We start from the raw sequence: 16,889 nt of genomic DNA, 5'->3' as shown, positions 1-16,889 counted from the left end.
GGTCAAACTAAATAACCTCTAAAGTCTCTATTAACTCTAAATCTGATGAGCCTCTATGATCCTTCTCCTCAAGGTAATCTCACTTATTTGGATGATGAGATCCAAAGAGACAATGAGTCACTAACAACATGGGAGAGAGGTAATTAGTGAGTTATCCATGGAATCTGTGCTTGGTTCAATCCTGTCCAATATTTTTATTCATGACTTAGATAAAGGCACAAATAGAATACTTGTCAAATCTGAAGACAAGAAAAGAGATGGCTAATTAGATGACAAAAACAGGGTCTTAAAAAAATCTCTATATGATAGAATAATAAGCCAAACTGAATAAAATTTAACTGGGATAAATATAAAGTTTTATATTTGTGTTGAAAATTTCAGCTTCACAAAAGCATTATGGAGACAGAGGTGTAGTTAAATAACAGTTTGGAAGGAGTTCAAAGTGAAAGCTCAGATAAGTGAGTACTTATCCAGTACTGCTCTGAACCACCTCAGAAGGGGAGAATGGATTTATCAGGAATGAAAAAGAGCTTGCTAGGAGTCAAAGAAAATAAGTCCAGCACTCGGGCTCCCTCTCCCACCAAATATAAAGACAGAACTGATGAGAAGTCAAAGGACCAGTCTAAAGATAAAGGGGCCACCAACGAGTCAAGTGAAAAGGACTGTGGTAGAGACAAAGCACACAAGAGATGCAGTGCCTCCAGTGGTAGCAGTACTTCCAGGTCTCGATCCAGTTCCACCTCTTGCTCTAGTTACCAGCATTGGCTCTTGCAGTGGGTCCAGCTCTTCTTCTGCATCAAGCTATTCAGGAAGCACTAGTTCCTCCCGAAGTTCCAGCTCTTAAAATAATTCATTTTATCCTATGATCCTGGGAGATAAGTAGTACTATTTTTATCATCCCTGTTTTACAGATGAGGGAATGGAGGTCAAGAGCAGTTAAGTCACTTGCTTAGGGTCACGGAGAAAGCAAGTATCTGGGGCAGGATCTGAATTCAGATCTTCCTGACTCCCAAGACCTGTACTCTATCCCTTGAGCCATTTAACTAAAAAAGTTATTGCTATCCTAGGCTGCATTGAAAGAGACAGTATCTAGTATGAGAAGGATAATAGTTTCATTGTATACTATTCTAGTCAAATCACATATGGAATATTATTTTAAGTTATGGGCAACATGTTTTGGGGAAAGTCATAGAAAAAGCAAAGCTGATCCAGAAGAGGGCAATTAAGATGTTGAGAGAACTGGAGAATATTCTGTATAAAGACTAGTTGAAGGGAGCAGAGGGTAATTACCCTGGATAAAAGAAGGGAGAGGAAATACGGTAGTTTTTTTTTAAATATGAAAGACTTTGATATGGATAAGGGATCCGCCATATATAGCAGAATATAAACTCTGAGGGTAGAAAGAATTTGTTTTCACGTTGGTATTCACAGTACCTTGCATGCAAGTTAAATAACTGTTGCTATTGCTGTGCATGACCACAGAGGACTAATGATTAGAAGTTGCAGAAAGGAAGATTTAAGTTTTAGGTACAGCCTAACAGAGCTATCCAATGGACTACACTTAAGGGTGGGCTGGGGAGAATAGGGTGTCCCTCACTGGAAGCCTTTAATTAGTTGTTGAAGTCAGAGGTGATGATCCCTGAAGTTTCCCTTCCAACTCTTAAGATTCTATGATGCTACTATACCATATTGAGCTTCTGGACAACTCATTTAGTTCCTATCTGGTAGGACAGACACACTTAACATAATGGGCTAATCATATCTAACTTAGGAAAAAGAAGTAGAACATTTCTATTATATGCTTTGAAGGAGTCAGTGAGTTAATGCTACTCTTCAGGGTCTTTGACTCATATACAAAAGCAAAAAGTACCTCAGGAATCAGTAACATTAGCTTTGCAAGAAACCATAATTTAATCCAAGTAAAAGTTAGGACTAGTAAGAAATGGCATCCAGCATACATAAGTTTACTTAGCATTAACATTACTTACTTACTTACTATTTTGAAAAAAAGTTCTTAAATTTTGTTATTTTAATTAATTTGTTGGAATAAAACCCTGACTGCCACTATTAAGCTAATAGGGATTTAAAATATATAAAAAATGATTAATATTCATACCTTCTGTGACTTCTCAGCTACCATGAGTACCAAGTCAAAGTCATATGTCCCTAAAGAATGGTCATACAATTCATTGACATCCACCAAAAGCAGTAAGTATTTTAAGGCTTCCTCAGCACTCACAGCCTCAGGAGTAGATGAAGTATTTCCTATATTTTTAAATATACAAATCAATACTGTAAAAGACAATAATAACTATGTTGGGTCTACTACAAAATTTTACTATACTGCCCAAACCCCTAAAAGGAAATCTCACTGAAAAAAACCATACCAACATACCCTGAAAAGCAACAAAAATGTCAACCACACTAGATATGAGGGAAAGCATAGCCTGTATTTTGAGCATTAAAGCAATATCAGATCTTCAAAGAGTTGACACAATCTGAACAAAAATTCCCCTGGCATTTTGCATTCAACATGCAACTGAACCTCTGCCCTCCCTCTTTCCTACCCAATTCACCCACATATGCAGGTATTCCACTTAGGATATTTGCTTTGCTATTTTAAAAATAACTTTAGTTTTTTCTTGTCCTGATGGAGTAGCATCACAAAAAGATTTACAGCAAATTAAGGGTGCTTAATGGTAAAGTTAATAATACATTGTTATTGTACCTTGAAGCTCATGAACCTTCTGCAGGACAATTTCCAATTCTGGTTTAGTCTTTTTTATGTGAGAAGTCAGTATACATAGGCAGTACCTAAGACGAAAAGAGAAAAAAATAATGAAAAGCATTTTCTCATGCCAATGTTAATTAGCATTATTAGAGACCACATTTGACTTTTTACTCAGAAAGATTTTGCTTCTGCTCTTTTTTTAAATATACTTATGTTTATCTTTTACATGTAATAAATTTCTACATAAGTTTTCTGAAGTTATAATGCTCTTCTTTTTTTTTTTTTTTTTTTTGGTGTGAAAAACAATACTTGGGGCAGCTAGGTGGTTCAGTGTATTGAGAGCCAGGCTTAGAGATGGGAGGTCCTAAGTTCAAATCTAGCCTCAGACATTTCCTAGCTATGTGACCCTGGGCAAGTCACTTAACCCCAAGTGCCTAGCCCTTACTATTCTTCTGCCTTGGAACTAATATAGAGTATTGATTCTAAGATGGAAGGTAAGGGTTTAAAAGAAACAAATAATACTAGTAAGAGTAAGCCTATAGTAAAATCATGTTTATCCATAATTGATACTAATTAGGTCTTTTAATTAACTGAAAATTAGATTACTAATCTTTTAAGAACTAGACTATATTAAAATATAATACTAAAACCATCAAAATAATTTAAAACTTTTTTTTACAAGATTCAGAATCTTTCAGTGAGTCAGTTACCACTCTAAACTTCAAATATCATTGTACAATACTGTCAGATGTTAAAAGTGTTAGAGTGGACTGGCTCTAGGTATGTACTTCATAACATACCCTTAAAAGTTGTTTTTAGGGAAAAAAATCCATGATGTTACTTATTTTTTTACTTTTATGAAAAAGAAATAAGTAGAATGCTATAAAAAAGTTCCATATTACTTTTAATAACATAATTCTTCCTGCCTCCTCTATTCTTCCTTCAGTCTATCTTGAATGATTATCACAGTACTGAATATTCTGAAATACTATTTTGTATATGCCTCTCAACTGTTCAAATACCTTCTATGTTAACCCACAACTACAACAAACTTTCTAACCAGGTAGTGTTCCTTAAACTCACTTCAACCTACCTATTCTATGCTCCACTAATTTTTCTCCATCCTTTATGCACTTCTGCTTTTTTATTCAAAAAACTTTGTACTTTCCAGACTATCCTTCCATTTGTTCATACTTCCCCTCTTCAAGAAGGCCTTCCTGTTTCCTCTTTGCTTATCCAAGTTCTTTATGTCTTTCAAGGCCTACATCAAATTCTACTTCTCCCATGCAACCTTTCTGGGCCACTCACTTAAGCAATGATTTTATAGGAGTAATCTAGATCACTGGCCTGGCAATTTATCATATGCTGCTTGGTAATATGTCTTGTACTGTTGCCTTCTATCATTATTTACCAGTTCTTAAGTATATATCTTGCCTCAGAATTACATTTACAAATATCTTGAAGACAGAGTTGATGATTTATGCTTCACAGTAATTTCCATGAAACCTTACCTGTATGTAAGAGTTGTCCAGTAAACATTTGCTCATTGTAAAGGATCTATTTCTTTAGTTCAAAAAAATTCTCCCCTCCCAAAATAAATGATGTTTTATTGTCTTTACTTTGAGAATATTGCAAGAGCAAAAGTTGATAAAAATGAAAATATTCTATTTAAATTTATATTTGAGTTTACTATCCTTTTTTCAAGCCAAAGTCATAGTAATATTCCTTTGGTGTAATAAAATCATCTCCTATGCATACAATGCTCTGAAGTTTACAAAAGTACTTTCCCTATGACAATTTTATCAGCTAGATAGTGCAAGCATTATTCTCCCCATTCTCAAATTAGAAAAATTAGGCCACGAGAGGTTAAGTTAGTGTTGGTTATTAAAAGTCAGACCTCATGTCTTTTGATTCCAAGCCCAGGATCTTGACACAATGACTACCCTTCCTCTTATGGTAACATAGATAAACTCAGAGTGAACTAGATTCTAGAATATACATACCAAAAACTATAAGAACTTCAGATTTTGAATGAATATCAAAGCCATAAAGGTATAATTCCATACTTCTGTTATTTCACTAATTTATAGTATACGTACTTGTGAGGATTTATGTTCTGCATGGCTATTCTCATTGCATCACAGATAAGGTCTACTTTTTTACCATCAGGGCCTCTAGTCATTTGGATATTGTTGGCAACTGGAGGAGGGTACATAGTCTTTGTAATGTCTTCTTCCCTAAAAAAAATATTCACATATATGAAATATCATTAATTGAATTCTGAACACATGAATCGAATTAATAATTTACATCCAAATGCACCAAAGTAAAGCAATGAATAAAGTTAGAGATGCCAATAGCATGGTTCTATAGAATAAAAAAACATAGCATTTCTCTTTACTGAAAATTCCATACTCAAATCCTAATTGTTCATGTCCCTAAAAGAAGTCATTCAAATTTATTTCAGTTCCTAATGACATCAAAAAAAAAATTTTTTTTTAAACCCTTGTACTTTCGGTGTATTGTCTCATAGGTGGAAGAGTGGTAAGGGTGGGCAATGGGGGTCAAGTGACCTGCCCAGGGTCACACAGCTGGGAAGTGGCTGAGGCCAGGTTTGAACCTAGGACCTCCTGTCTCTAGGCCTGACTCTCACTCCACTGAGCTACCCAGCTGCCCCGACATCAAAATTAAGAATCACTGTTCAAAGAAAATCAATCACAGGCTCTTATAAGGAACCATAAAAGTCATCACATTTGAACTTCCACTAAAACATCTCCATTAATTCTTCACTTAAATACTTTAAGTGACAGGAAAATAAGTTATTTAAAACTCAATTTGTTTTTTGAATTAGTTTTAATTTTTAAAAAAGGTTGAAGGGGAGGGAATAAAAAAATCTCAAGACACTTACTTCAATTCTGTGAAAAATAGGTTGATATGATTTACAGAATCAATCTGCTTTATAAAGGTTTCCACATTTTCAAGAAATGCCTGACAAAAAAAGTAATAATGATTTCAATTTATCAAATAGATAAACATAAAAAGGAAGACATTTTAAGTTAATTTCTGCCCTGATGATTCCATAATATGTAAATTTACAATTTAAAAACAATTTTATGTTTAATCTCTCATTCTAATTCACTTATAAAAGCATACTTGATAGGTTTTAGTTCTTTGAAATTTTTCTTCATTTTTCTTTTCTCATATTTCAGCCTTAATTATTTCTTTTCAAGAAGGAAGCTTTAAATGTAGGATGAAGGTGAGTTGTGTTCAAGGAATATATAAAAAAAATACTAGAGATTTAGATATTTACCTGTGGGTTATGGTCATGAATTAGATTTAGATTAATTCTCAGTTTTCTCATACATTCAAATGCTTCTTTAAACATAAGTCTGTGGTAAGATAAAAAAAAAAAGATGGAAAATATATATTTCAGAAAAATTAATTTCATTGTAACCAGGATGTTTTTATTATTATAATTTACAAGTAGATTATCTCTCACATTAAAAAAAATGAACTGCTATTATAAGAATGTAATGATGGCATTTTACTCCAAGACCACAGAAGGAAAAAAATCAAGTATCAAATTTCATTGCACTTCTTAAAAATTTTTATAGAGGCAGGAATCATAAATAGAACTCCCAAAGCTGTTCAAAGGCAATTTTTCTCTCAGGCCCTAAGATTTTCCTGACGCCAATAAAAAAAACCAACTGTAATCATCATGGTATCCTAATTGGTGAAACCATATACAACACTTACCTGTCTAACCACTTCCGAATCTGAGCTAAAACCAGAGCTCGATGATAGACAACTTCTAAGTTTCCCCTTGGCATCTATAACGAAATAATGTAAATAATGTATTAAATTTTATATTAAAACATAAAAAAAGGAACACAGACAATAGCCTCTCAGGCCAAAGGGAAGTGGGAACAATCTAAATGGGACTCTTGCGAACACAGACCTGTAAACATAGTGAGACAACATTAAATTATCTTTTGATGATGATGAATCTCTACCTGCCTCTCACTTTGCTATCAATAAAAAGAGAGCCCTCTAGCAAAATTCCTAATGAGAAGGAATTTTGTCTACATTTTCCCATAGAGATAATAATAAATGCCTTGGATGACTTCTCATAGGAGACTCTCAAGGGCAATGGCTTGCTCTAAACATATTTTCAATTCTGGTATCAATTATACAGTAAAAATTGTAAAGATTAAAAAAATTAACTCGCCTGTAATACGAGCTTTGTGTCCTGAGGCACAACAGTGACAATGCGGGAGCCTCTTTCTACTTTTCTTAGAGTTTCCTCATTACAGGCAGTACTGTTGGATAGGCCTGCCTGGAAAGCTGAAAACACAATGGTCAAACAAACCGAAACATTAGCATAATCACCCAACTATAAGTAGTGAAAAGCCGGACTGGAAAAAGATGTAGTCATAGCATATAAACTTCAGAGAATTCTATTTAGGATCAAATAGAGGACCAAGAAAACTTAAGTCTATTTATAAGCCATACCAAGATACAACCAATTTACATGAATATCACAGAGAATTACTATGTCATAAGTAACAACAAATATGAAGAATTCAGAGATGCAGAGGGCAAGTTTATATGAACTAATGACAAGTGAAGTAAGGGGAACTTAGGTGGTACAATAGTGTGTCAGCCCTGGAGTAAGGAAGAATCATCTTCCTGAGTTCAAATCCAGCCTCAGACACTTACTAGCCCTATGACCTTGGGCAAATATTTTGCTTTAGTTTTCTCACCTGTAAAAGGTGAACTGGAGAAGGAAATGGCAAACCACTTTAGTATCTTTGCCAAGAAAATCTCAAATGGGGTCACAAAGAGTCAGATACAACAAAAAGAGTAAATTAAGCAGAACCAGAAAAATGATATATACAGTGACTATAATAATATTTTTAAAAATCAAAAAGTGAAACTTAATTGGGAAAAAAAGTCTTTTTTCTGATAAAGAGTATAATATCAAGGCAAATTGGGAACAGATTCAAATATGTAAGAATAAGAGCCTTTCTCCACACTAGATGAATGGTTGAAAAATATGAAAAAAGAGTTCTTTAAAAAAAAAAGAAAACTATCAACAACTAGCTTCAAACATTAATACTATTAATACTATAATACTAAAACAGCTATGTACATTTAAAAAATTCTTAAGAGTTCACTCACACACCCTGATATCAAATCAGCAAAGATGACAAAAAGGATAATTATTATTGGAGAGGCTGCAGAAAAAAAGGCACATAAATGTACTGCTGGTGGATCTGTAAACTGATCTAGCCATCCTGCAAAGCAATTTGAAACTATAATCCAAAAGTAATTAAAATCTGAATATTCTTTGACCCAGGGATACAACCATTAAGCATGTACCCCAAAGAGATGAAAAAGGGAGAAATAGGAAAAAGGTCTGTAAGTACAAAAATATTTATGGCAGCTAATTTTAGAGGTGGTAAAAAATTGGAAATGGGGGAGATGTTCATTGAATGGGAATGACTGAAAAAATTATTGTATATCAATGTAATGGAGTATTTGTGTTACTGTTGTTGTTCAATCATTTTTCGGTTGGCTGACTCTCTTCATAAGTCCTTGTAGGATTTTCTTAGCAAAGATCCTGGAGTGGTTGCCATTTCCTTCTCCAGCTCATTTTACAGATGAGGAAACTAAGGCACACAGGATTGATTTGTGTAGGGTCAAAATTTTAACTATGTACCAGGCACTGTACTAAATGGACAGATACAAAAGAAATAAAAACATGGCCCTGACCTCAAGAAGCTCGGGCTGTAATGGAGGACACACCTTGCAAAGAACTATGAGCATATAGGCTATATACAGTGTAAAAGAAAGGTGCCTTCAGGGTTCTGTCCTGGGCGCTCTTCTTTTTTCTCATTTTACTATTTCCCTTAGTGATCTCATCAGCTACTCTACCAATGTAGAGGTACCCAATGTACCTCTACATTGATGATTTTCAAATCTTTCCTATCCTAACCTCTACTACTTACTTTCCAATCTTGTAGCTAGAACTGACTTTGGGACATCCTCAAGCTGGATATCCAGCAGACATCTTAAAACCTGTCCAAAACAGAACTTATCATCTTTTCGCTTTAACTCTTCCTCACTCCTACTTCCCTGTTACTTTAGAGGATAATATACCATCTTCCCAGTTCCTCAGGCTTGAAACCTACTGGATGCTCATTATCTCTCACTCCCCATTTCCAAGCTGTTTTGCCAACGTCTATCAATTTCACCTTTGCAATCTCTTGAATACGTCCCCTTTTCTCTTCTGACACTGCCTCTGCTCTAGTACAGGCTCTCAACACCTCACTCTTAGACTCCTGAAACAGCCTGCTGGTGGGTCTGCCTACTTCAAGTCTCTTCTCCAATTCATCCTCCTATTGGCCACCAAAGTGTAGATTCAATCACCACCCCCCTACCCCACCCTCATTCAATAAACTCTAATGGCTCCCTATTGACTCCAGGATCAAATACAAAATACTCTGATTGGCATTCAAAGCCCTTTGTAAACTAGCAGCCTCCTACCTTTCCAGTCTTCTTAGTCTTTACTCCATGACATGTACTCTTCCATCTAGTTACAATGGTTTCCTGTATGTTCCACACACAAGACATTCCATCTCTCAGCTCCAGGAATTTTCTCTGACTGTCCCTCATGCCTGGAACATTCTCCCTCCTCTGCTCCACCTGCTGACCTCCCTAATTTCCTTTAAGTTCCAATAAAAATCCAGTCTTCCTCAGTAAGTCTTTACCAACCTCTTTAATTCAAATGTCTATCCCCTGTTAATTATTTCCCACTTATCCTGTCTATAGTTTGCCTTGAATAGATTTGTTTGTACAGTGTCTTCCCCACTGAATTGTGACTTCTCTGAGGGTAGGGACTGCCTTTTGCCTCTTTTTGTGTCCCTAGTAATTAGCACATGTATGCAAGATAAAGAAGATGGGCAATAAAACACAGAAACAGGAACAAAAAATAAATTGTTTGTCTTTCCCTGTCATGAGAAAGCAGCAGTGGCAATCTGTGATGTAATATTACAAACATTTAGAAAAGTTAAGACCTGCTTGTAGCCTGTGACCTTCGATGACTCAAGTGCACAAACTTAAAGTACCAAGTAAAGGCTATTAACAGAGAAGATGCTAGATGCTACTTCTTATTAAGACCGTATATGATTATTTCTCCTGTGAAGGGATTATCATGAAAGTAGGGTGGAAGGTACTATAGGCCTCTGTGGATCCTGACACTCAGACCGTAACTAGCTAATATAAGTAGGCCTGAGTGACGAATTAAGAATGGCTCCTGGATCTATAGAAATAACAAACCATTTCTGTGCTTCTGTTCCAACCATAATGAGCTGAAATCAATGTCTACATAATAATATCCATCGTATTCTTATTTGCAAAGTATGAGATAACAATGCCTTGTCTCCACGATGACTTTATTCTGGAGATAGAGCAAGGTAGCTAAGGAGCCTCCGACTAAGCTTCTTCAAGTGAACTTATTATAAATAAACTACACCTAAGATTCTTTACTCCTCAAGCAAAGCTGAGAATATTTTTTTCAGTAAGTTTTCCCACCCTGTTATGGAGCAGAATCCTCTTCACTACTACTTTAAAAAATAAAATCAGTAAGATTTATGAGCAGCTTTTCAACTTTCAAGGAGATTCATCTGATGCAATCATATTAAAAAAGACTTCCAGAGTTGCTGATAAATGGGAAGGGGTGGTGATGGGAAAAATTACTAAACTAAATGTAATACATCAGGAAAAATGAAAGGCAGTAACTTTTAAAATGCAGAAGAAACAGTAGAAAGAAAGGACCTTGTCTTTTAACAAACTAGAAGATAACATTTCTTCAGATGGTGGATAAAATAATGTTCAAACTGAGAGAGGAAAATGTTGGTCAAGCTATCCTTATTTACTGCTACTGCAGATAAAATATGAATAAACATTTGTTTGTTGAATGACAGATTTAGGAGGTTGGAGATATGACAAAATTGGCTGAAAAGACAAACCACTGAACATTAGAATGGGTAACAAATGGGGTTATAGAATCTTATTTTCTGGAGGCCTTTATGAATGGGACATGGGACAGATTCTAGCTGGTTTAGATGATTTATCCTTCTACAAATAAGTGAAGTGACTAAGCAACATCTCAAAATTCCTTACACTCCCAAGATTCTATATTTTAAAAAAATTAAATTAAAAATACCAAAAAAAAAAAAGCAGAACACAAAATCCCCAAGTCTGTAGGAGGAGACAGTGATTTCAGGAGAAAAGAAAGTTCTTTATCATAGCTGATTATAGTTTCTATCTAAAAACTTACCTTTAAAAGAAGTGTCTTTCAAGTACAAACACTGGCAGGTGTGGGAGTGGGTTGTCAGCAGCAAAAATTCATCATATATTGCAAATGATGTGATATTTGATGCAACCTACAAAATGGCAAGTAAAGCAAGGGGGAAAGTCAACATTTTGGCTAAATTCAAAGCTATAACCAATGGAACAAATTTTAAAAGTTAGCCTTGATACCTCAATGTCATTAATGAAAAAGCGACATCTGTCTGTCAGCCCCAAGATGCATTCCTAAAAAAACAAAAGAAAATGTGGGTTGTGACATCCTCACAAATTTTTCACTACTGACACTACAGGGACTAGAAAGGATATAATCTCTAACTAGACAGTTCAGTTGGATATTTTCATGCCTTAAAAAAATTATCAAAATTTTCTTGATGCATATTTTTTCTTAAAGATAAGTTTTGTTGAGCCAATTTGATATGCAATTTCTCCCCTCATATGTTTTTCACAAACTGCCTCCTAACCGAGTTTTGAGAAGAAAATGGGATTGCTTTGGTTGCCATGAGAAAGAATTTCTCCAAAGGCTTGATCATAACAATTGAAGTACAAATCACTGCAAAAGTAAAAACAGGATTACTTAAAGATATGTTATGAAAATTAAACTGATCTGAGTTCAGAGGCTCCACTTGGAGAGAGTCTAGAGAAGAAAGGAAAATATATACTTGGACAAAGAAATGGAATCCTGTGTTTTCTTGGTTAATAACAACCTTCACTGTTATTTTATTGGCAAAATCTTGCTAAAAACTATTGAAATGAAAAATTAATAATTTTCCAAGCAAGTTTTCCAAGTAAGCATTATTTATTAAGATAAACTAAAATTAATGTAAACGGTATATAGAAAGTTATTTTATATGGTATTTTTGCCAGACGTATAATATATGTTATATTATATGCACAGATTTAAAATGTTTAGCAGGTAAACTCAATTACAAAATTTTTCAGAGGAGGGCTGTGGAAGATAAAATAGCGAAGAGCAGTGGAGGAAAAATGATCTGACAATTGCTTAATGGAGGTTCAATTAATCCAGATTTTACCAAGAACTAAATATGAAACTAGAAGGACAGCAAATGGAAAAAAATGAAACAGACCTATCCACATTTCCATAACAAACTATTTTCATCATCACTCACATTATTATAACTACACATTTAGATCCTAACTTCTCAATATCTGAATAACTATAGGAAGAAATAAAAATGGCACTCAGATGATAAGAAGAGAAACTAAACTAAGACACTGAAGAAACCATTATTGGAGTTGACATGATTTTGAAAACATAAAATGTATGAAAAAAAGAAAGATAATGAATACCCAGAGGGGAAAAATACAGATGCTAACAGAAATGAAAATGGGCAATTGAAAGGCTATGACTATCCAATGACTCATATGCTTGTGTTCACTTCTTAAAAAAGTCTTTGAGAATGATCTATATCAAAGATATCTGTAACAAAAAAATATAAAGGAAAAGATTAGCTTTTGCAAGAGATTATCTGGAAGAGATTACATCTTTACAGTCACATTAACTAAGAGGTACAGAAAACACAAGAATTAAATGTGCTTATAATTTTATTATTTTTAAAATGTATTTTACACAATAAAAATAAAATAAGCCCCAAAGGCTCTCTTCCAACAATCTGCCTCCCATGTATATTTTTACATCATAGAAAATTCCTTCATAGGTCCAACACAAATAACTGTGATGATCATAATTATCAAAACCAAGGGAAGCATATAATGGGAAGGCATATGTTTACTAAGGGTATTTGCATTATCACAGACAATAACTACCACAGAGTTAAACTACAAGATGTTGTTTGTAGGTGGCATTTTGAAGAGTGTATCAAGTCACAATACTGCAAAGTTCCCTTATGTAAATGTAAACTCAAAGGAATTAAGTTTAACAAATCTCAGAGGAAAAAAAAAGAATAAGTAAAGAATGCTTATTGTGTAGACCAGTGGTTTCCAAACTTTTTTGGCCTACAGCCCCCTTTCCAGAAAAAAATATTACTTAGCGGCCCCTGTCACATACCATCACCGCCCCCTTACAGTTATTCACGGCCCCCAAATGCACCTGTGGCCATCACCGCCCCACCCTGGATTGCTGCAGCACCCACCAGGGGGCAGTGGCACCCGCTTTGGGAATCACTCGTGTAGACCATGATATGTAGTTGGGATTGAGATGGTCTACCAGGATATATATTTTGTACACTTAATGTGGATACAAAATGAGGTTGGCTCAGAAATAATAGGAAGGGGATGGCAGACTAGTTTGCATTTGGGAAATTAAATTATACTTTCAATTGCCCAAGTTAAGTTACTCTCTGAAATGAAAATTCAACTTTTAAAATCCTAAAAGCCTTCCAATGATGTTACATGACAGGGAATACCAGTCTCTAAAGAATCAAAATTATGGATCATTCAAAGAACAGTGAAGAGATATATGATGGGCACAAATAGCTGTAGGATATTGCCAATGCTGAACTGCACAGAAGAAATAATATAAAAGGTATCACCAAAGAGATGAATAACTGGATAAGAATGTGACTTAGATGAAGTAAAAATGAAATGACATTAGATGGCCAGCCTCTGTGTTGCACTTGCTGCACTAGTACCCACATAATGTTAAAAAAATATGGAGAAAAGCTCCCAAGATGTCAGGTAAACTATCACAGGGGAATTAACAGGAAAAGAATGGGGCAAAATTAATACATACTGAGGGGTAGATAGGTGGAAATCTCCAGCAGCAGAGGAAATATCCACATTAATGTGAGCAATGATCAATTAAAGTACACTCAAAAATATAGTAACTGTACTCTATACAGGAAAGATCTAAATTTTTGCCATGTTTACCAGAACATTCCATATTTAATGGGCACAATAACATGTTATATGAACAGATTTATCTAACATTCTGCACTTTTTGAACACTAATTATCTGTCCATTCACTTCTATTCATTTACCCAAAAGATGAATGCACAGTAAATACATTCTTTAATTTTTTGTGCAATAGGGATTGACACCTGAATAAATTTTCAATTCTACTGGATGTGTTGAAAGAATGAAACTCTTTTTATATCTATGCCAAGCACATAGCATTCTCCCCCAGGAGAAGTCCCTTCCCAGGGTCACTTACTTCTCCACCTATCACAGCCAGTGTAGTCTGTGTGCACGGGTAGGGGAACTGGACAGCAAAACCATTACGATTCTTCCATGTGTCAATAGCAGGAGTTGAAGATTCTATAAATAATATACAAAAGTATTTCTTTTTGGATTGTTACTTTAAAGAAATAATAGCACAAGTTTTAAGACACTTATCAAGTAATATGGAAGTATATTAAAGTAGTACAATGAGCCATTTACACTCTCTAGAACACACAAAAGGAGGAACATTTAACAACATAAATTATACTTTAAAAGGTATGAACTGAAACCCTGAGAAAGGCTCAAAGAAATATATCACACTTTTCTAAGAAAATGGCAGATAGAAAAAAGTTCCAACTCATGGTTGTAAATAATGTAGCATTTTATTCTTTATTGGGAGCACCTAACAAGTACAAGAGCTAAATTGTTCCACTTAAATATGTAAGGAAAATTCCTAAAACTCCTAGAGTTTTGATATTTACCCCAAAGATATTTAAGGATCTGTCCATCAGCTAATTGTAGTGCCACTGCCTTGGTTTTGGGATTGCAACATAGACTGATCACAACTCCATCCACAGTCACTGATGAGCTAATAGAAATGAGAGAAGAAGAAATTATTTGACAGATTTCATTGTTTTAGCAAAGAAATATAAAGATCCAGTTTCTTTTAAAACAAATCACAAAGATTGTTTTCACCTGTATTTCAATTTATAACAACCATTTCACAAACCACAACAAACACACACACACAAAAACTTAAAAGATGGTTTGAGTATTTACAAATTAATACTTTCATGTCCCAATCCTAGACCACTAATCCAAATCACCTACTAAATGACACCACTATTTGCTTTACATATCAAGGTTTCCATTATGAAGCAATAACAAGTGTTTAAAGAGTTATACTTTGCATCAATTCATTTCATTATCTATGTTAGATTTGAGTCTAATATCAATATAAAATTTCTCTTTGGGGGCACCTAGATGGCTCAGTGGATTGAGAGGTAGGTCTAGAGATGGGAGGTCCTAGGTTCAAATCAGACCTCAGATACTATCTAGCTGTGTGACCCTGGGCAAGTTACTTTACTCTCATGGCCTAGCTCTTACCTCTCTTCTCCCTAATACACAATATTGATTCTAAGATGGATGGTGAGGGTTTCCTAAAAATTTTTTTTAATAAAATTTGTTTTTATGGAACAGAATTATTTCCTTAGAATGAAAATAAGTAAAAATTCAAATAAAAAGGGTCCCTAAATTAGGCAATGATTCTAGAGAATCAGAAAGTAAGACTAAAGGAAATTGAGTATCTTCCTTCTACATCCATCTCTAATTTTACGGGATTCTGTGTTATGCAGGTTATACTGGGAATGAGGAGAAAAAACTATTTTCTCCTGTACTTTCCACAAACAGATGACTGTGTTCTTAAAACAAATTACTTTAGAGAGAAATGTAGAGAGTATCATGCTAATTTTTATTGACTCAAAGGGTTTTTTAAAAGCAAAATTATAAAATACAGATGTAAGCCCCTCTGTCCTTGGAAAATGAGGAAAACTCTGAGGTAAGATGTAAAAAGATTTATTTTCTGCTCCTCATGGGTTGCTGAATGGTACTAAGTCAGCATGACCATGCTGGCTGGGTTTACTACAAGTCTACAGTACTTTTGTTTTTCCCTAACCAACTCTTAGATTCCCTTCAGCAACTATTTAAAATGATCTTTTTTCTCCTCAGGCTTGCCACACCACTATCCTTCCCTTATCTTCCTTCTCAGCATAGGTATTTTATTCATAGTTTATAGAGAGAAAGAGGCCATTTCTTCTAAGTGTCGTTTCCTCAATTCTATACTGATAACCCTAGAATTCACCTTCATTCTATTATTCCTCATACCTAATCATTTTCCAAGTCTTGTCAATTCTATCTCTACGACATCTTATGCACCTATCCAGCTTTCCTCATCCACATGTCCAGTCCCCTCATTTAAACTCTCATCATCTCTTTCCTGAGTTATGGCAATATTTTTCTATTTGGTTTCCCTGCCTTAAATTTCTCTCTTGCCAATCTATATTCTATATAGGTGCTAAAATGACATCTATAACTGGTCTAACTATATCTCTCCCTTATTCAGAAGCTTCACTGGCTCCCTATTGCTTAGGATAAAAGAGAAATTCATCTATTTGCATCTAAAGCCTTTTACAATCTGATTCCAATTCAGACCTCCAAAGTTATCTAATTTTAAAATGTCTTTTAAATTAATTTTATTAATATTTTTAGTTTTTATACTATCTAGATTTTCCTTCATATCAATCCCTCCCAGAGAGCCATGCCTCAAAATAAAAATTTTTTTAAAAAGAATAAGAAAAAATAATTTATTAAAACTATGTAACATTTTTTAAATTATTATTTTAAATCTAAGAGTGTTTTTCTGTTTTCTCATCTCCAGAAAGGGAAGTGAATTCCCCCTTCTGAAGTTTCATAAATGTCTTCTTCATTTTCATATATTTTTATTAAGCTCTGCTTTGTATCATATTTGTGTCTGCTTTATTTCTCCTATGAGATTATGTATCACTGAATTTTATATTACCAACATTTTACCAAATGACCATCAATTCAATAAATATTCATTCAAACATCTTAATTCCATTTTGT

General features: G+C 34.4%; 1 protein-coding gene across 1 annotated transcript in view; it reads right to left on the bottom strand.

Moving 5' to 3' along the window:
• The window catches only part of ELP1 (elongator acetyltransferase complex subunit 1), a 77,790-nt gene that overhangs the window by 31,543 nt on the left and 29,358 nt on the right, over positions 1-16,889 (bottom strand). Inside the window, exons 14-24 of the mRNA XM_044657218.1 lie at positions 14,729-14,835; positions 14,239-14,342; positions 11,279-11,332; positions 11,076-11,181; positions 6,960-7,075; positions 6,488-6,561; positions 6,042-6,120; positions 5,640-5,719; positions 4,831-4,968; positions 2,729-2,814; positions 2,117-2,265 (exon numbers count right to left, since the gene is read on the bottom strand). Coding sequence (XP_044513153.1) covers positions 2,117-2,265; positions 2,729-2,814; positions 4,831-4,968; positions 5,640-5,719; positions 6,042-6,120; positions 6,488-6,561; positions 6,960-7,075; positions 11,076-11,181; positions 11,279-11,332; positions 14,239-14,342; positions 14,729-14,835 — 1,093 coding nt within the window. The remainder of the gene's footprint in view (positions 1-2,116; positions 2,266-2,728; positions 2,815-4,830; positions 4,969-5,639; positions 5,720-6,041; positions 6,121-6,487; positions 6,562-6,959; positions 7,076-11,075; positions 11,182-11,278; positions 11,333-14,238; positions 14,343-14,728; positions 14,836-16,889) is intronic.

The sequence above is a fragment of the Gracilinanus agilis genome, chromosome 1, assembly GCF_016433145.1.
Source record: "Gracilinanus agilis isolate LMUSP501 chromosome 1, AgileGrace, whole genome shotgun sequence".
Taxonomy (NCBI): domain Eukaryota; kingdom Metazoa; phylum Chordata; class Mammalia; order Didelphimorphia; family Didelphidae; genus Gracilinanus; species Gracilinanus agilis.
The sequence above is the reverse complement of the archived record's forward strand: the minus strand, read 5'-3'. Positions and strand labels throughout refer to the sequence as shown.